The 21,265-nt window shown below is 43.3% G+C and overlaps 2 protein-coding genes across 2 annotated transcripts; both read left to right on the top strand.

The window, feature by feature from the left end:
* Window positions 1-6,753: 6,753 nt before the first annotated feature.
* On the top strand, window positions 6,754-15,692 carry LOC139565779 (fibroblast growth factor 4B-like). The gene is made up of 3 exons (XM_071386331.1): window positions 6,754-7,561; window positions 8,071-8,174; window positions 10,768-15,692. The coding sequence occupies exons 1-3, from the start codon at window positions 7,222-7,224 to the stop codon at window positions 10,945-10,947; spliced, it is 624 nt and encodes a 207-aa protein (XP_071242432.1). The 5' UTR covers window positions 6,754-7,221; the 3' UTR covers window positions 10,948-15,692.
* Window positions 15,693-16,912: 1,220 nt separating this feature from the next.
* On the top strand, window positions 16,913-21,055 carry LOC139565785 (fibroblast growth factor 23-like). The gene is made up of 3 exons (XM_071386347.1): window positions 16,913-17,424; window positions 17,531-17,634; window positions 17,952-21,055. The coding sequence occupies exons 1-3, from the start codon at window positions 17,190-17,192 to the stop codon at window positions 18,396-18,398; spliced, it is 786 nt and encodes a 261-aa protein (XP_071242448.1). The 5' UTR covers window positions 16,913-17,189; the 3' UTR covers window positions 18,399-21,055.
* The last annotated feature ends 210 nt before the right edge of the window (window positions 21,056-21,265 follow it).

The raw sequence follows: 21,265 nt of genomic DNA, 5'->3' as shown, positions 1-21,265 counted from the left end.
ACCCAGAAAATATAAAAAACTATCGGCCTATATCGAATCTCCCATTCCTCTCAAAAGTTTTAGAAAAAGCTGTTGCGCAGCAACTCACTGCCTTCCTGAAGACAAACAATGTATACGAAATGCTTCAGTCTTATTTTAGACCCCATCATAGCACTGAGACTGCACTTGTGAAGGTGGTAAATTACCTTTTAATGGCGTCAGACCGAGGCTTTACATCTGTCCTCGTGCTCCTAGACCTTAGTGCTGCTTTTGATACCATCGATCACCACATTCTTTTGGAGAGATTGGGAACCCAAATTGGTCTACACGGACAACTTCTGGCCTGGTTTAGATCTTATCTGTCGGAAAGATATCAGTTTGTCTCTGTGAATGGTTTGTCCTCTGACAAATCAACTGTAAATTTTGGTGTTCCTCAAGGTTCCGTTTTAGGACCACTATTGTTTTCACTATATATTTTACCTCTTGACGATGTCATTCAAAAACATAATATTAACTTTCACTGCTATGCGGAGGACACACAGCTGTACATTTCGATGAAACATGGTGAAGCCCCAAAATTGCCCTCGCTGGAAGCCTGTGTTTCAGACATAAGGAAGTGGATGGCTGCAAACGTTCTACTTTTAAACTCGGACAAAACAGAGATGCTTGTTCTAGGTCCCAAGAAACAAAGAGATCTTCTGTTGAATCTGACAATTAATCTTGATGGTTGTACAGTCGTCTCAATTAAAACTCTGAAGGACCTCGGCGTTACTCTGGACCCTGATCTCTCTTTTGACGAACATATCAAGACTATTTCAAGAACAGCTTTTTTTCCATTTACGTAACATTGCAAAAATCAGAAATTGTCTGTCCAAAAGATATGCAGAAAAATTAATCCATGCTTTTGTTACTTCAAGGTTAGACTACTGCAATGCTCTACTTTCCGGCTACCCGGATAAAGCACTACATAAACTTCAGTTAGTGCTAAATACGGCTGCTAGAATCCTGACTAGAACCAAAAAATGTGATCATATTACTCCAGTGCTAGCCTCCCTACACTGGCTTCCTGTTAAGGCAAGGTGTCACGTTCCTGACCGGTTTTCTGTTAGTTTGTGTATGTGTTAGCTGGTCAGGACGTGAGTTTGGGTGGGCAGTCTATGTTTTCTGTTTCTATGTTGGTTTAAGGGTGACCTGATATGGGTCTCAATTAGAGGCAGGTGGTTTTCATTTCCTCTGATTGAGAGCCATATTAAGGTAGGTGTTTTCACACTGTTTGTTTGTGGGTGGTTGTCTTCCGTGTCTGTATGTTATTTCGTACCACACGGGACTGTTTCGGTTTGTATGTAGTCTGTTCCTGTTCGTGCGTTCTTCGTGTCTATGTAAGTTCTCATGTTTAGGTCAGTCTACGTCGTTTGTTATTTTGTATCATTTCAAGTGTAGTTCGTGTTCGTTTTTTCGTCTTGTCAATAAATTTCATTATGTATTCACAACCCGCTGCACCTTGGTTCAATCCCTGCTCCTCCTCTTCGGATGAAGAGGAGGAGGACAGCCGTTACAGAACCACCCACCAAATTACCAGAACCAAGCAGCGGGGAAAAGGGCAGCGAAAGCAACCGCAGAAATCCCAGGATTCATGGACATGGGAGGAGATCTTGAATGGAGAAGGACCCTGGGCACAGGCTGGGGAGTATCGCCGCCCCAAAGCTGAGCTGGAGGAAGCGAGTGCTGAGCGGCGGCGATATGAGGAGGCAGTACGGCAGCGGGACAGGTACGAGAGGCAACCCCAGAATTTTTTTTGGGGGGGGCTAGAGAGGAGTGTGGCTAAGCCAGGTAGCAGACCTGAGCGCACTCCTCGTGCTTATTATAAGCAACGCGTCACTGGTCAGGCACCGTGTTATGCGGTTAAGCGCACGGTGTCGCCAGTGCGTGCCCATAGCCTGGTGCGCTATAGGGCAGCCCCCCGAAAGTGTCAAGTGAGTGTGGGCATCCAGCCGGGGCGTATTGTGCCTGCTCAGCGCGTCTGGTCTCCAGTACGCAGTTTCGGTCCAGGGTATCCTGCGCCGGCTCTGCGTGCTGTGTCTCCGGGGCGCTGGGAGGGTGCAGTGCGTCCTATGCCTACGCTCCGCTCGTACCGGGCAAATGTGGGAGTGGAGCCTAAGGGAGAAGTGCGCGTAGTAGGCACTAGATCTCCAGTGCTCATCCACAGCCCGGTTCAACCTGTGCCTGCACTCTGGAGGGTACGGGCTGGAGTAGTATGCCAGCCTGGGGGAGTGGTGCCAAGGCTGCGCACCAGAGCTCCAGTGCTCCCCCACAGCCCGGTCCTTCAGGTGCCTTTTAACATCAAGCCTCCTGTAGGTCTCTCCAGCCTGGTGGGTCCTGTGGCAGCCCCACGCACCAGGCTGTCTCTCCGTCTCCTCCCTACAGGTGTGCCCGTCTGCCCAGCGGTGCCTGAACTGCCCGTCTGCCCAGCGGTGCCTGAACTGCCCGTCTGCCCAGCGGCGCCTGAACTGCCCGTCTGCCCAATGGCGCCTGAACTGCCCGTCTGCCCAATGGCGCCTGAACTGCCCGTCTGCCATGAGCCTGCAAAGCTGCCCGTCTGCCATGAGCCTGCAAAGCCGCCCGTCTGCCAAGAGCCTACAGAGCCGTCCGCCAGACAGGAGCCGCTAGAGCCGTCCGCCAGACAGGAGCCGCCAGAGCCTTCCGCCAGACCGGATCAGCCACAGCCTTCCGCCAGACCGGATCAGCCAGAGCCTTCCGCCAGACCGGATCAGCCAGAGCCTTCCGCCAGACCGGATCAGCCAGAGCCTTCCGCCAGACCGGATCAGCCAGAGCCTTCCGCCAGACCGGATCAGCCAGAGCCTTCCGCCAGACCGGATCAGCCAGAGCCTTCCGCCAGACCGGATCAGCCTTCAGAGCCGTCCAGCCAGGACCAGCCTTCAGAGCCGTCCAGCCAGGACCAGCCTTCAGAGCCGTCCAGCCAGGACCAGCCTTCAGAGCCGTCCAGCCAGGACCAGCCTTCAGAGCCGTCCAGCCAGGACCAGCCAGAGCCGTCCAGCCAGGACCAGCCAGAGCCGTCCAGCCAGGACCAGCCAGAGCCGTCCAGCCATGACCAGCCAGAGCCGTCAGCGAGCCATGACCAGCCAGAGCCGTCAGCGAGCCATGACCAGCCAGAGCCGTCATCCAGCCAGGATCCGCCAGAGCCAGCCAGCCAGGATCCGCCAGCCAGTCCGGTGTTGTCCCTCAGTCCGGAGCTGCCGTCCCTCAGTCCGGGGCGGCCCCTAAATCCAGCGGGACCCATGTCTAGGGTTCCCAGTCCAAGGTCGGTGGCGAGGGTCGCCACCTTGAGGAAGACACAGAAGCGGGGATTTATTATGGTGGGATGGGGACAGCGTCCGGAGCCGGAGCCACCACCGTGGTCAGATGCCCACCCAGACCCTCCCCTAGACTTTTGGTGGTGCGTTCGGAGTATGCACCTTGAGGGGGGGGTTATGTCACGTTCCTGACCGGTTTTCTGTTAGTTTGTGTATGTGTTAGCTGGTCAGGACGTGAGTTTGGGTGGGCAGTCTATGTTTTCTGTTTCTATGTTGGTTTAAGGGTGACCTGATATGGCTCTCAATTAGAGGCAGGTGGTTTTCATTTCCTCTGATTGAGAGCCATATTAAGGTAGGTGTTTTCACACTGTTTGTTTGTGGGTGGTTGTCTTCCGTGTCTGTATGTTATTTCGTACCACACGGGACTGTTTCGGTTTGTATGTAGTCTGTTCCTGTTCGTGCGTTCTTCGTGTCTATGTAAGTTCTCATGTTTAGGTCAGTCTACGTCGTTTGTTATTTTGTATCATTTCAAGTGTAGTTCGTGTTCGTTTTTTCGTCTTGTCAATAAATTTCATTATGTATTCACAACCCGCTGCACCTTGGTTCAATCCCTGCTCCTCCTCTTCGGATGAAGAGGAGGAGGACAGCCGTTACACAAGGGCTGATTTCAAGGTTTTACTGCTAACCTACAAAGCATTACATGGGTTGGCTCCTACCTATCTTTCCGATTTGGTCCCGCCCTACATACCTACATGTACGCTACGGTCACAAGACGCAGGCCTCCTAATTGTCCCTAGAATTTCTAAGCAAACAGCTGGAGGCAGGACTTTCTCCTATAGAGCTACATTTTTACGAATGGTCTGCCTACTCATGTGATAGACGCAGACTTGGTCTCAACGTTTAAGTCTTTATTGAAGACTCATCTCTTCAGTAGGTCCTATGATTGAGTGTAGTCTGGCCCAGGAGTGTGAAGGTGAACGGAAAGGCACTGGAGCAACGAACCACCCTTGCTGTCTCTGACTGGCCAGTTCCCCTCTATCCACTGGGATTCTCTGCCTCTAACGCTATTACAGGGGTTGAGTCATTGGCTTACTGGTGCTCTTCCGTGCCGTCCCTAGCAGGGGTGCATCCCTTGAGTGTGTTGAGTCACTGACGTGGTCTTCCCGTCTGGGTTGGCGCCCCCCCCCCTTGGGTTGTGCCGTGGCGGAGATCTTTGTGGGCTATACTCGGCCTTGTCTCAGGATGGTAAGTTGGTGGTTGAAGATATCCCTCTAGTGGTGTGGGGGCTGTGCTTTGGCAAAGTGAGTGGGGTTATATCCTGCCTGTTTGGCCCTGTCTGGGGGTATCATCGGATGGGGCCTCAGTGTCTCCTGACCCCTCCTGTCTCAGCCTCCAGTATTTATGCTGCAGTAGTTTATGTGTCGGGGGGCTAGGGTCAGTCTGTTATGTCTGGAGTATTTCTCCTGTCTTAGCCGGTGTCCTGTGTGAATTTAAGTATGCTCTCTCTAATTCTCTCTTTCTCTCTCTTTCTTTCTTTCTTTCTTTCTTTCTTTCTTTCTCTCTCTCGGAGGACCTGAGCCCTCGGACCATGCCTCAGGACTGCCTGGCATGATGACTCCTTGTTGTCCCCAGTCCACCTGGCCATGCTGCTGCTCCAGTTTCAACTGTTCTGCCTGCAGCTATGGAACCCTGACCTGTTCACTGTGATTACTATTATTTGACCATGCTGGTCATTTATGAACATTTGAACATCTTGGCCATGTTAGGTTATAATCTCCACCCGGCACAGCCAGAAGAGGACTGGCCACCCCTCATAGCCTGGTTCCTCTCTAGGTTTCTTCCTAGGTTTTGGCCTTTATAGGGAGTTTTTACTAGCCACCGTGCTACTACACCTGCATTGCTTGCTGTTTGGGGTTCTAGGCTGGGTTTCTGTACAGCACTGATATATCAGCTGATGTAAGAAGGGCTATATAAATAAATTTGATTTGATTTGTTGGCCTCTGTAAGGCTTTGTTGGCCTCTGTAACGGTGTGTTTGTCTCCCTAACGGTTTGTTGGCCTCTGTAACTGTTTGTTGGCCTCTGTAACGGTTTGTTGGCCTCTGTAACGGTTTGTTGGCCTCTGTAACTGTTTGTTGGCCTCTGTAACTGTTTGTTGGCCTCCTGTAATGGTTTGTTGGCATCTGTAACTGTTTGTTGGCCTCTGTAACTGTTTGTTGGCCTCTGTAACTGTTTGTTGGCCTCTGTAACGGTTTGTTGGCCTCTGTAACTGTTTGTTGGCCTCTGTAACGGTTTGTTGGCCTCTGTAACTGTTTGTTGGCCTCTGTAACTGTTTGTTGGCCTCTGTAACGGTTTGTTGGCCTCTGTAACGGTTTGTTGGCCTCTGTAACTGTTTGTTGGCCTCTATAACAGTTTGTTGGTCTCTGTAACTGCTTGTTGGCCTCTGTGCAGACTGAGGGCCTGCTGAAAAAACTCTCTGCCATGCTTGCCTATTCTACTGTTCCCCTTTCACTTGAACTGTAGATCACTTAAACTGTATAATTGTGAAAAATATTGGAATATTCTGACTCTTTGGTACCCCACTACAACTGTCCCAATTAGAATTTTTATAGCAATCATTTTTGGAAGTTACAACATTAACAACAGTTATTGCTTATTGTATAGTAATGGAGTGTTTTATGTTATTTCACAAATAGAAGAACAGTCCATATCCACTTCTGGAAGAACAAAAATCAGGCTATCAACTCCATTCCTGTAGACCTATACAAATGCAATATTTGCTATGTAATAAAATCTTATTTCTCATAAATTCTGATTTTAAGAAATGTATAGATATAAATGATGTAGCAGACAAAATGCTTTGTCTTTTCAAATTGAAAATGTTGCCAAAGCACAGCAATGATTTCATATAACTGTTGTTTGTGTATCAGCAACAGCGCCCCTCTTAGTGGTTGCCAAGGTATGACTTGACTTGTGCTCCTTGGCACCCAGAGCACTTGGGGAACCACGTAGCATGGTACTCTCTGACGTATGGGCATTCCCCGCGGCATATGTATTATGTCGTCTGTTCAAGGCTGACAATAGCACCGCGTTTTCCAGTATCCCGAAGTTTGGGGGGGTAAGGGAACCCCGAGACAGAAAGATCACTCACATTCCTGTGACATGGGTTTTCCTTTTTTAATCGGTAACAAGTGCATTCTCTATATAATAAACTTTCCAGGCATTCCGAAATAATAATAATAAATATTTTCAGGCATTCCGAAATGTGTTGTTGTATAAACTTCCTGAACAAACAGCGAAGGAAGTGGCGGACAGGATTGCCATTGCTCTCCGGTGACTACTGGACTGTTTTTACACCTTCATTCTAAATAAGGAAGCAGCCTGTCAGACATATGACCAGCGTCCCAATTTGGGCTCCGTCAAAGTACCCATCGCATCCCATGATTGCTCAACTCTACCCAATGAAACTCCTCTCCCCCTGCCCCATCTCACATGTGAGGTGACAGCGGCTGCACATTCTCTCATCAGACTTGCAGCTCAGCGCTTGCTGCATACACTTGCTGGGTTGCAACTTTTTCTTCCTCTCTCTCTCCCCTCCCTCACTTCGACGGGCAGCAATGAAGTCAGAGTGATGTCATATAAGGATGCGAGTGCCTGGCAAGGTGACATAGGTTTTTGGTGAGTGGTATTCTCCACAGCCAGCGTTGCCTATCGAGAGAGGCGCGGAGCTGCAAAAGATGATCATCACCACCACCTCAAGCTCTGTCACGCTCTCTCCTTTTTCTACTCCTCTTTCGGGCTGTCATTTCAAGCCAGAAGACCTGACCTGCCTTCCAAAAATAAGCTTTTACCACCATGCCAAAGGAAGAAAAACAAGAAGAGAGGTATTTTTAGGGCCATTAACTTTGACCACGTGCCCCGAAGGTAAACTGGATGGCCATTGCGCAAAGGTTCTTCATCGGTATGTGCAACGAGGCAAGCACGCACTGGACGTTGACTGCAATTGTTCTCTTGGGGTCTCTATTGGGGATTGTGTCATCATATCCGATTCCAAGCAGGACTAATGCAACTTTATTGGAGCAAAGGTGGGAGACCCTCTTTTCCCGCTCCGTTCTGGGAATCTCTGGGGCGAAATCGGACATGAACTGGGAGAGTGACTATTTGCTGGGCATCAAGAGAGTGCGGCGACTTTACTGCAACGTGGGCATTGGATTTCACCTGCAGATCCTCCCTGACGGCAGGATAAACGGTGTACATAATGAGAACCAGTACAGTGAGTCGCATCCTGAAATGTAATTCAATAGAGAACATATAATATGAGCGGTCCCAAGTAAAGGCGACTTGAGAGCTCCTTGTCGGTCTTGCATGATATTTAATCATTGGGGTCGACAACATTGAATGTCTCTCAAAGCAAAGACAAATCTATTAAAAAACCTTGTATCAGTCAGTGCTAAATATCTTCCCAGGCCAAAACATGACATGAATGCTTGGACCAATATAGACGCCAACTTATTTTTACACTGGCTCCTTCTGTGGCCCAGAAAAGGATTGCCATGCACGTCAGAAAGTGCAGTTATGATAGATATTTATTTGGGCAATAGGAGATGAACAGCATTGCTCCCCAAATTATACAGAACAAAGACGATGCGTGCAGAGTAGCCACCTACAAGGTTACACCCACCACTGTATTATGCACGTCTTTGTTCCTCCATAATCAAACGCATTGATACACTGTCAATTTGACAAGGTTCCTCTGTATAACACCATGCTTTGTTTGACTAGGTCTAATAGAGATCTCCACGGTGGAGATAGGAGTGCTAAGTATGTATGGGGTGAAAAGTGAGCTGTTTGTCGCAATGAACAGCAGAGGAAGGTTGTATGGAACGGTAGGTGTGCGCAATTGTATTTCCCTCTATTGCTGGGCATGCTGTTTCTAAGAGAGATGGAGAAAAACGCAATGTGTTTGAGATGAGCTAAATTCTTTGTTAATATGTTATTACAAATTATATTTGATCAAGAATTTGTTTTGTTAAGTAGAGCCTATGCATTATTTTGTTCTGTGTGAATCAAATATTACCTCACTGATGGGAGCATTCATGAGGTACGGAATGAATCCATTATAAATTATTCATAATTCCCAATTGCACAGGGTATAGCTTGTTTCAGTATGGTCTTCCTGTAACCCGTGTAGAATAATTTAAAGGGGTTTTGTAAACGATAACAAACATATAATTATTATTGAAATATGATCTGTTGAATAAGACGATATAACCGATGCTTATTGAACTCGTTAGTTAACATTAGCCTAATAGTCTATCAATCATCTGATTGCTTTTCTGGCAGTTGAATGTCTGAAGCTATTTATTGAAGGAATCAATCAACTTTCAAGGTAGGCCTACTAATCTAAAGAGAAGGAGTTTTAGCATTGATGATATCAAGATTGATTTTATGGCCCATTGTTGAATGAATTGCACCATAGTGTTTGCCTACTGCTGTAAATTGGTCTGAATTGGCAAACATTAGGCCCTGACATTTTAGCCTATAAAACTGCACCCTGCTTTTGTCCTGCAGTCAAAGATGGTTGAGTATGAAGATACCATAAAACTTCAATTAAATGCAGTCTCAAATAGCTGCCTGTTCCTTTTAATAGCCGGGCATGTTTAAAAAAAAAACGATGGATCTAAATACATTGTTTACAAGTGAACTTCAGTGCAAATGGTAAAGATTGCGCAATAGAAGATACAGGAGAGCAACAGTATTGCCATGGATGAGACTACAGTGTGGTTTGACATGGTCGCCTCAATTACAGTGGATACAAAGAGTGAGAGAATGATGCTGAAGCTGAAATTGCAAGTCTGATCTGCAATGGATGTGTTATTATAATGTTTATACTGGTCATACTGGTCACAATAAAGTGTGGTAGTCTTTTCAACATGTTGTTGAGCAATAGATTCCTTGCTCAAATGGAAGCCTCCAATTCAAACTCCCATTAGACAGATCTGCAAGTGTTATAATGTATGCGCCAGTTGTGTTCGGTGATTGAAGCAAATAAACCGCTCTGGCTATTAATTTAAGTTTTACCTTATGTAGAAACTGCATCTCCAATAGAAATCCCCTATCACGCTTGTGGGTGATGTCATGGCAACGTTGGCTAGCTAAACTCATGCGCAGAAACACATAATCGGTATTAATGGTCGTTCGGTGTCGAACTGCGCATGTGCAGGCCACCAATCAAAGGCACTCCTTTGATATAAAGTTGTTTTTGACAAAAATTACAACATGTAAGTGTCAGATTTCGAGAAAATGAACAACTAAGGAAGAATTTCTCACTTCTCTCATTGACTTCTCAAAGGTTTCCAGAAGTCTCGCGATGTTGGGCCTCTGGGTTGAGAAACTGACTGAACTGAGTAGTGTTTAGCTGCAGTAAACATCCAAATCTATTGCCGTGGAGGAGATCTACAACTTTCTGAAATGTATTTAATGTGTTCAGCTTGACAAGACACTGTAAATCAGCAGGCAATGATTCATCATGACGTTGATGAACAAGGAGTGTCTGAACTCCTTTTAGCCACATTTAGTCCAGTCCTCTGTTTCCTCTGAATTTTGAAAACTCTTGAAATAGTTTATTGTCTGTATGTTTATGTTAGATTGGCAGAAAACCCAATACTTGAATCATGAAAAATTATCCCAAAAAATTATTACTATAGAACTTGGCAATTATTGAATATGACTACAACAGAATACAACAGAAATTTAGAGCATATGGTTTTAGAAGTTTGAAGTAGTCATTTAAAGCCAGCATGCAGTCTTTCTAATTAACATTTTTAATCATCACTGTATGTCTATTTCATGGAAAATAACTCCAAATATGATTTTTATAATTTATTTCACTTTTGCCATTGAAATTATGTCTGATCATGTAGTTGGGTTGATACAAATTTAAATATATTTACATAAACAACCATGATTGGTGGATAGGATCGTCTAGACTATAGAGCCTGACCCGTTTCCCCTTCACAGTAGGAGGATACATATGCAAATAAAAGATGACCGGTCGTTGGTCAGAATAACCAGATCAGATTATGATGTCATGCTGTGGGCCAAAAACTCCATCCCACCTTAACAGACTGAAATTCCAGGCGTTTTTTTCCAAAAGCTCTTACACTAAAAGGACATTATCAAAATGTTCACAATTTCAGAGCGTTATTTCAACCTCATAGTTTGGAAATATCATTAAAAAAAATTGAAATCAGGTTTTTGAATGCACTGCCCCTTTAATAATGAGCAAAATATAATCCATCTCAAATGTTCCCCAACAATATTTGTCTACTGAACTCTGTCATGTGGTCTGGTGCAGCAAGAGGATCTATGCCATCCATCTAAGCTTTTGCCAAAGCATGCTTGTAGTGTAATGTTCATCCTGTGGTCCTCCTAACTTGAGCTTTTTGTTGACATTGTCTCTCCATTTGCCATTTTTAGAAATTCTTCCGGGACGAGTGCAAATTCAAGGAGACCTTGCTGCCAAACAACTATAATGCCTATGAGTCTTCGGTTTACAAGGGCTCCTACATCGCCCTCAGCAAACATGGCCGCGCAAAAAGAGGCAACAAGGCAACCACCGCCATGACTGTCACACACTTCCTCCCACGATTATTATGATCAAAGCTGGCAATAACTCACTAATTTGCACATGTGGATGTTCTCCCAGGTAATATAGAATTATACAATATACATATACACCATTACAAAAGGACTGCAAAAACTACACAAGTATTTATTATCTTTATATATGTATATTTGGATAGCTACCTTTGTATTAGAACTTATGTATGTGCCATTATTTGCTGCTTATCACGTATCATTATCGATTGAGGAGTGTAAGGCTTTGCCAGTCTTCACTTTACTTTGATGCGTACCGTAATGGAGGTACGCGTCACCCTGCCCCAGTATCTGTGCGTTAGAGATGTCGACGATGAGTATGACGTGTCTTCTTTCTAACTCCCAGGAAGCTCCAAATCAAACTCCCATTAGACAGATCTGCAAGTGTTATAATATCAAAATAGTTTCAGCTGAGAAACTATCGTAATTTAATCCCGTTACAGACGGTATGTACTTCCAAAAAAGGACAAACAAAAAATTTACGAGCAACTAACATTTTTTTCCTATTCGGCACCTCCAATGTATTGAGATGTTGTAGACTTCGGACCTGTGCGTGGCATTAATGAGTGATGGGTGATTGGAGGTGCTGAATAGGCATTTTTTCTGTTGCTTGTCAATTTTTATTTACACCTTTTCTGGAAGTACATACTGATCGTAACTTGAGTAAATTAAGATAGTTGCTCAGCCAAACTCCATATTTACTCAGTCAAACTCCATAACAAACGGATTTTGACATTATAACGCTTGCATAGCTGTCTAATGGGAGTTTGAATCGGAGCTTCCTGGGCGTTAAAGACATCTCTAACTCACAGATACTGGGGCAGCTTCACCCTGTCTTTGGGTTGGATGACTAATATCCTTAGCTTTTAGGAGTGAAATGGATACTTTTTATTACCTCAAAGAACCACTTGACTGGATAAAGAGATGCATGGAGTTACTGTATGCTCAAGGTAATACCTGTTTAGTTTATCCTTTCTTTGAGACCTTTGAGCACTTGCTGGTCAACTCCCCTGTGTTCACGTTTGCTATTTTCAAGCAAAAAGGGGGATTGAGAACGAGACTACTTAAATGCACTTCCCCTGCTGCACGATGTGAGGTGCCTTGGTGTTCCCACTTGTGGCCCCCTTAAACTTGCATGTAAGAGACACCCACTGTAGTCAGAAATAGGGCTGACACTCCGAGGAGGGCGTCGGGGGGGCAGGTCTATCTCTGGTTTATTTTCTTTTTCTGTTATTAGATCGATTAAGTAATATACACTCTGGTACACAGAGAGAAGACTAGAGGAGAACTCAGCCATGAGTGTGGGGAGGTAGAGAAACTCAGTTGCCCACCCACAGTAGAAGTTTAACCGCCATGTGAGACTCTAGTCTCTCCACAAGGTCATTTAAACATGGTGGGGCAGTTATGTGTTACAGACTGGATTCAAACCTCCTTTGTCTCAGAGCTCATTTGCATCATGGCTTGAAATGAACTGAAAAAGGGACTAGCATAAGAACGCACAATAAAACATGTATCTGCTCACAAACTGGGACACTGCTGACACCCAAAAGCTTTAGCGTTTGGCTTTGGGTGAGTGTGTGAAATGTAAAATTGCAAGCTTTTGTGCATCGCCATACATAAACATGTCTATTAAGCCAATGAAAAATGATGTAAATATTGACAAATGTGAAACAGAAAAAAGTACCAGGAACAAGTTGCGCAGTTCAGGTTGCACAGTGACCATCCATGATGGTGCCTGATGTCTTTTATGTTGGTGAGAATCGTTCCCATACATGATTATTTATTTAGTTGTTTGTTAATGTGTTTGGTGAAATCCCAGATCAGTGTGCTCTGCAGCACCATTGCAGTGCCAGAAAGTTGTTGGAAGCTGTAGTTGGATGGTTTTAAATGTAATTACGGGAGGTTCAGTTCCTAGAGTCAATGTGTAGCACCGGACTGAAGGACAGTGCAGTGCCTCATAGTTGATAGTGTTCTTTCCTCTGCTGCTGGTTACTTGAAAACTGAGGCTTCTCATTCTACCCGACCCCAAGTCACCCTCTGGGAATGTTCTCTTTGGTGGAGCCGAGGAGGAGCAGGACTATTTTAACCTAGGAAAGACTTATGGGATGCGGCCTGCTGTCTCTGTTTGTTGAATCCCCTGCAAGAATGTGTCTCGGCCAGGATGACTGGCTGCTCCCCACATACTCCCCTTTAACCAGTACCACCCCGGACGTCAGATACCCCTGTGAAAACCCATGGGGCTGGAGGGACCTTGGGATTCCAGCAGTAACCTAGGAGCTTCCTCTCCTGCTTTAGTCCTTTTTTAGTTCACGGTCAGAGTCATGGACCAGTGTTGACCCTGACTCTGTGTCCAGGGTGGTCTGCTATTTGGGTCACCTCCCATCAAATCAATGTTTGTCTCTATTTGATAGTGTTATCTCTCTATTTGATTCATTTGCAATGAATTTGATGTAAAGCTAGTTGATCGGTTTTAAAGGGACATACATGGCTGTACTGGGTTGATTATTTATTTATGGAATTATTTATGCACTGTTTGAATGGTCTCCATAGAAAGACCATCAGTGGCCTCCAAGACTTCCATCTTGTCCTTAATTGCTCTTATAAGCGTGGCTTTAAAGCTACAGTCTGTGATTGGTGCATCCATTTTTGGACATTAAATGTAATGTAATGAGCCTTTATAGCCATTTATTCTTAAAGAATATAACTTAGAAATTTCTCATGACCTTAGTTAAACAGTCTTACCCCATCAGAACCCAAAATATACGCTTGGTTTATTCTACTGTTTGTGAACAATGTAATTGTAAACAAATACTATGGGTTAAAAATAGGTGAAAAAAATAAAAACTAGTGGCTAGGCAGCGTTTGTTTTTCGAATCATAGACTGTAGCTTTAAAAATATATATACTGTATACAACTGTCATTGTCACTTTTCATATCTGATTGCCTGGCTGAGAATGCATGTGTCTGAGATCTACAGTTGTTTGAGTTATGTCTTTAATTTCTCTTGCCGAAGTTCAAACACTTGGTTTGATGCGTCGGCCCTGCATTAATGTGAATGCAGATTTCATTTTTGCTCCTCTCACACCCCTTCCCTCACACACACGCGCGTAGCCTACATCCGAATACTTCCAGGGAGGGGACCTCTGCAGACTTGATGCAGTACTTGAGACAAATAGCAAAGTCACTGCAAGTCTCTATCCTCCCAGTTCTCTGTGTCTCTACAGCAGACCTTGTGGGCCACTGTGACGTCAACCAACCAACTGCTCTTCAGGAATCACCTGGCTCTGCCTGAGAACCAAGGCTCTCATGTCAAAAGACTGTGGACAAGAGCTTCCAATCCTATCTAAAACAACCCTTCCCTTACACTTTCGCAGTCTTTACAGAGAGGTCTTGGAACGGTTATTTAAAGATTTTAGTGGCACATTGGAGTATTGCAGGGGAGTTTCATATTGCAGAGTTAAACGATTTCCACAGTTTACAAGAGTCCGTTGAGGTTATTTTCAGGATTGATGGAAGCTTTCTCTAAAGGGCAGCACCTACCTACCTGTACACTTACTAGTGGTGTGCAACAGGAACTGACTTTTTTAGGATGGATTATTATGGACATACTGTCACACGGTATAGTGGCCTGGATCAAATCTCCTTTTCCTAACTTGTTGTAATGAGCATATATGTACTGGAAGTAAATCCTGTTGTTTGTCTATTGGTTAAAGAGTAGTCTCAGAGATCAGACTAAAGACGTATTACCACATGCTGTGACTGCATGTGGTATTACATGAAAACATTCTGGGATAGTTATTGACATTGGTAAAAGTAAAAACGAAAAATTAATCAGATACATTGTTCTGATAAAAGTGAGGCAAATATGTATTTAATAAGTTCAATGTGAGTTCATTTAACAGCTAAATCCTCATGTCAACATACCAGGGTATGAAGTGTGTGTGTGTGTGTGTGTGTGTGTGTGTGTGTGTGTGTGTGTGTGTGTGTGTGTGTGTGTGTGTGTGTGTGTGTGTGTGTGTGTGTGTGTGTGTGTGTGTGTGTGTGTGTGTAAGACGCTTGCACGCCCTCCCTCATAGTCAACAAGATGTCAAAGGTGCACCTTATCAGAGATCTTGGAAATATTGAAAGTAGTGCTGCTTGTGAAATGTGACAATTTGCTATCTTACAGTAGCTTATAAAATGCTGTCTTTCCTATGTCTGAGCATGGTAACGGGATAGTGAGGCAACTAAAATATGGAAGCCTAAAGATTACAGGTTGATATTCTGTTCCCTATCAGACTTGACCAAAACATACAATTGCAATAAATTCTAGTTCTTTTTGAAAATGATTTGTGAAATGTGTCAATTAACTTCAGCAGAGAAGGCATCCTGTTATCATGCTCCGCTAACTCTAAAAGCTGTCTGAAGCCCACCAAGCTTGATTGGGAGTGTGCCTGCATGTGTTTCCCTTGTGTGTTTCGGCAAAACTTTCTTTCTCTTGGTTTTGTACCCCTGCACTAAGGGGAGTGAGCTTCCACCTATGCCCCTTCTCTCTGTTAACATATACCTCACCTTCTGCCTTAGTTTTAATTTGTTATGACGATTGTAAAACAGTAGACTTCTGCAATCATTTATTTCTGAAAAACTGATGAGGCTACGTAAGAATACTAATATATTGAAAATGTTTTTCCTTTTATTTTTGTACGTATGTGCTGTGCACAGCATTCTACTGTATTCCTGAGATACCAATAAACGTTTGTTTTATACTTGTTGTTTTCTTGGTTTCTTATTGAGCCCGGGGCTGGATGGCTTTGTTAAAGGTGACAGAGAATAATGTACACGTCACCTAGGAGAGATCAAGTTGATCTCTCCCTAACACCTCACACACAAAGATGAGTGACTTATCAAACATATAGTGTGTAATGCACACTGACCAGTGCACTATGCCCTCTACAGCCTATTGCAATACTTAAGGTGATCTACTATTTTAAGGTTCAGGGCCACTGTTCTGCAAAATGTGACCCCTGAACCCCCTTATAGAATGTTGACACTTTTTATGTTGAAGCACCAACAACAAAGGCAAATCTGCAGTAGTTCTTGCTTGGAAAAGTGTCTAACATGAAATCATCATGTCTGAAGATTAGATTTTATGAACTTTATTGTCCCACCAGGGGGAAATTAATTTAGTCAGGTGCTTAAAAAGACCAAGTACATAAAACATATAAGCATAGTAATTAAATGAATTTGTAAGTGCTATAGGCTACATATATGAAATAAGATAGTTATGACTTGTCGTTATATTTGTATTTGGTCTGACACTAGGACCCCCTGTGCCGTCCATATTGTGGCATAGATTACCTTGTGGTTCCCTCTGCTGGTCAAACTGTAATGGTGGAATTGTTTGTGATGGGCAGTTGGCACCAATGACCATACTTTATTTAAGAGGGCCACTCATCGTCATATATACACACAGTGTAATGTTAATTTGGAGCTTAATTAGTATTAATCAGGCATGGATTTATGTTTTTATAATTAAATAGAAATGTCAGATAGAAATACAGCACTACATTAGATGTGTGTTTTTAAATGGTCAAATATGTATCTGAGTCTAAGATGTTGTCTTATCATTTAATTCAAACAGATTGTACCATAATGTTCAATTACTATCATACAATTACGTTTTCAAAACATTGGAAAGGTGTTGGGAATATGTTGTATGGATTAGGGACAGGAAACCTTGGGAATTGGTTGTATAGATTATCTTTAGCCTTATAAAATGGGTAAAACTGGACCCAATAAAGGGCATAACCTTGACTCATTGTTTTTTTCTATACCTCCCAAAAATATATAGGTAATTATAATATGCTTACTGGACAGAGGGGTATATTTCACACACTGAAATGACAGAGGTTACATGAGTCCAAGGATCCTGATTGTGAACGTTTTTATGCGTGAAAAAAAAGACTTCACTTTTGTACAGACATTGCTCAATGAGACTACTACGTTATTTGGTGACCAATACCTTTAGACAAACAGTCAGGTGGAGATGCACCCCCTTCCTTCCGCCGAGAGAAAGACCCACATCTGCGAATGCTGCGTAGGCTAAAGGATGTGAGCAGGAGTGGCACTTGGGTCCCTTTAAATAGAGCCGTCCTCAAACGTTGGACCATCAGATCAGCTGAAGTTTGCAAACAGTTTGCTGCAGAACTCACAGCTACATCCAAAATCTCTGGGATACATTTTCTGTGTTTTGGGGGTAAAAGATGGAAATAACCAAGACATCTGGGATGAGGAACGCCGTTCTTGTGCTCTTACTGGCTGTTCTTCAGGGATTTCGACTAGTAGACGCTCTTCCAAACCCATCACCTCTCCTGGGATCCAACTGGGGGAATCCGAGAAGATACGTACACCTGCAGACGTCTTCAGACGTGAACAATTTCTACCTTGAGATCAGTTTAAATGGCCACGTGCGCAAAACTACACTTCGAAGCTCATACAGTAAGTTCTTATTACACTTTTGCCGTTTCTTTTTGATTGAAATTTGGTTTGAAGTTTTTGTCTTTAATCTGCTTCTATAGGCTAACACAATTAATTTTGTCAACAGCTGTGATTTTATTGAAGGCGGAAACAAGAGAGCGCGTAGCGATACTTGGAGTCAAAAGTAACCGCTACCTGTGCATGGATGCCCTGGGAAACCCTTTCAGCTCTGTAAGTAAATGCCCATTTTCATTATCCATTGAACTGAAATACATGTTTTCTTAACATTTAGAATAAGACACGTGAGATAATTGAATGGCACTTTTTCCTCATTTGAACCCTTCCTGACATAAACCAAAAATGCGCTTTTACGCACGGATTTCAGACCACTTTTATCAAAACACACAGCCTATATCTTATCCTTTTTTGTTTTGTTTTACACTGGTCGAAGTGTTCTTGTGTTTAGCACTCAAGCAACACTTAAACAATTAAGTTAATGGATATACGTTTCTAAATTGCAGTTTTTACGTAAATGTATCTGTTTACAGACCGTTTGCCACAAGGAAGACTGTCTTTTTAACCACAAGTTATTGGAAAACCACCGCGACGTGTACTACTCTTGCAGAACTGGTATTCTGCTCAACTTGGAAGGGATAAAGCAAGTGTACACTGTGAGTCAGAATCTACCGCAAACCTCCCTCTTCCTGTCGGAGAAGAACACGGTGCCACTGGAGCGCCTCTTGCACCGGGAGAAGAGAAACCGGGTGGTTGACCCTTCTGATCCGTACAACATGCTGGGGCAGACGGAGGAGGATGAGGACTCCCGGGCTATGCCGGAGCTGGATGACACCTTGGAGACGGACCAGGAGGCTGAACTCCCCGAGGGACGCAACATCTCCAGGGAGACCCCCCAATCTCCCTCCGACGACCCGTGGAACGTGCATTCCCTAAACCCCCCTCCCAGCCCCCGTATAATGAATGCAATGGTGGGATAAGAGGACAGGACACTTGCCGTTGTACACCTGGTTTTAAGAATATAAATTGTGTGCGCGTTCACGTTGGATCTTTTCCAGCTGGTCTGGAAACAGACCCTAACTATTACACCTGTGAAAGGCTGACCGTGACAGGCATATTAGTCGTTTGTATATAGTCATAAGACGGAAAATTGTATTTTGTTCATTTTTCACTATAGCACAGTAGCTAGTGGGTATGTACAGTAACTATTGGTTACCGTGCTTTTTAATTCTAGGACGCAAATTCTGCACATGAGTGCGCTCTGTTTACGGGATGGATTCTTATGAGAATCATGCTGAAACACGAAATATTTGTGCGTCTTCTTCGAAGAAAAAAAGTAAGTTGAGCTGAAGTCACTTTATTAAATGTTTTACAATGTAAGAAGCCTACAAGAAAATACTTGGTTTATCAAATCAAGCTTTATTTATACAGCACATTTCAGACATGGAACGCAACACAATGTGCTTTACAGGAAAAACATTGTAAAAAAAACGATGAAAATAGAAGCTGAAATATTTACTAAAGAACAAACATGAGATAAAAAACAAAAGATGACACAAACTGAACAACAAAAAAAGGACCCCAATGAAAAGCAAAGCTAAAATGTGTGTTTTAAGATCTCTTTTATATATGTCCACAGTTGATCTCTTTTAAATATGTCCACAGTTTCGGCCCCCCTCAGGTTGTCTGGCATGCCTCTAAATGCTTCTTGGTCATAGGCTTTGGGTTTGTTAAAAGGCCAGTGCCATTGGACCTGAGGGACCTAACATAAAAGTATGTCTGACATGTATTGAGGTGCACAATCATGGATAGATTTAAAATCCAATAGAAGAGTCTTAAAATTAATTCTAAAACTCACAGACAGCCAGTGCAGAGACCTTTAAAATTGGTGTAATGTGTACTCTCCGTCTGGTCTTGGTCAGTACCCGTGCTGCTGCATTCTATGTTTTGTAGTTGACTAATGGCTTTCTTGAGTAGACCAGACAGGAGACCATTACAGTAGTCAAGCCTGCTTGTAATAAAAGCATGGATGAGTCTCTATCAGCCTGAGTGAGAAACGGCCGCACCTTGGCAATGTTCCTCACGTGGTAAAAAGCTATTTTGGTCACATTCCTAATGTGTGATTTGAAATTTAGTTCAGCATCTGAAATAACACATCGTTTTTTACCTGGTTGTTTTATCTTTATTGCCCGTGAATTAAAATGTGCGGCTAGATTCTCTCTCTGGGCTTTGGCTCCAACAATAAGTACCTCATTCTTCTCTTGATTTAGCTGGAGGAAGTTGTGAGCCAACCAAGTATTTAAATAATAATTTATACGTGGAGCTAAAATCCTCTGGTGACACAGAAATGCAAAGTTGTGTATCGTCTGCGTAGCAGTGCAAATCAATTCTGTGCTTTCTGATAACGCTGCCAAGGGGTAGCATATATAAACTGAACAGTACCAGACCCACAATCAAACGTTGTGGAACAACATGATATGTATTTTCTCCGAGTTATGTTCACCAAGGGTGACAGAGAACTCTTGACCAGTTAAATAGGTCCTAAACCAATTTAGAACTGGACCGGAGAGGCCAACCCACCTCTTCAGTCTGTCCAGAAAGACATCATGGTCAACAGTGTCGAACGCAGCACTTAAATCTAAGAGTACAAGGTCAGATTATGATGATGAAACTTAAACATATTCCATATAAAATTAGGCCTACTACAATGTTTAATATGCCAGTACGCCTACATGTTATAGGCCATTTTCTTGCAGTGAGACATTTAATTTAAAACGGGAATGAATGGCAGGCCTACACCCTACAGGGTATCAGAACACATAGAAAGAACAGGTTGGTGATAGGTGCTGGCCAGCAAAAGCAAGCAACAAAGCCAATCCCAAGAAAGTTGAAAGTATTTATTTATTTAAATCTATTCATTTATTGTTATTTCTAGTATTTATATGGATGCTTAACTGTTAAAGAGGAATTCTGAGTTGGCCTTTGATGGGATATAGCTTCCGTTTCCCCAGAAAACCGGATGTGGGGACTCAGCTCAGGCGTTTCTTTTATGGCTGCTACATTAGGTTAGTTGTGAGTAGGCTGTGTGTGAGTGTTTGTGACATTTATCTTGAAAAATAAATTATTATGAACAAAATATGACTTTTTTTCAATGTATTTATTTTTGGGGGTTATATTTTAGATAAATATTTTAGTACTTAAGGATGAAAAACGGCATACCTGAGATCCCCATGATGTCATAATAGCAAGCAAATGCAGTTCTGGGTGGAGAAAAAGGCGTACTCTGTTTTGTTTCTGAATCGTCTGAATGGACTTGATATTGACAGTAATCTACAACGTTAGGGACTTTGTAATTATATAAATTACAATAAATCCCATATTCAGCCATATAAGATTTTTCATGTGTTATTTTGCTTATGTTTAGAGCTTGCAAGAAATGTATTTCACTGTACTTGTGTATTTGACATAAAAACTTAACTTGCTGTGTGTTGCTGTTTGAAAGGTTAGCAATCGCACCAGTGTTACATCCCTGTTACATTATTGTTTACATCCCTGTTAGTGAGCATTTCTCTTTTGCCAAGATAATTCATCCACCTGACATATCCATCCACCTGCGGCATATCAAGAAGCTGATTAAACAGCATGATCATTACACAGGTGCACCTTGTGCTGGGAACAATAAAAAGGCCATGCTAAAATATGCAGTTTTGTCACACAACACAATGCTACAGGTGTCACAAGTTGAGGGATCGTGCAATTGGCATGCTGACTGTAGGAATGTCCACCAGAGCTGTTGCCAGAATTTAATTTAAATTTCTCTACCATAAGCCGCCTCCAACATCATTTT

Source organism: Salvelinus alpinus, chromosome 37 (genome assembly GCF_045679555.1).
Source record: "Salvelinus alpinus chromosome 37, SLU_Salpinus.1, whole genome shotgun sequence".
NCBI lineage: Eukaryota > Metazoa > Chordata > Actinopteri > Salmoniformes > Salmonidae > Salvelinus > Salvelinus alpinus.
This window is presented reverse-complemented; position numbering and strand designations above follow the sequence as displayed.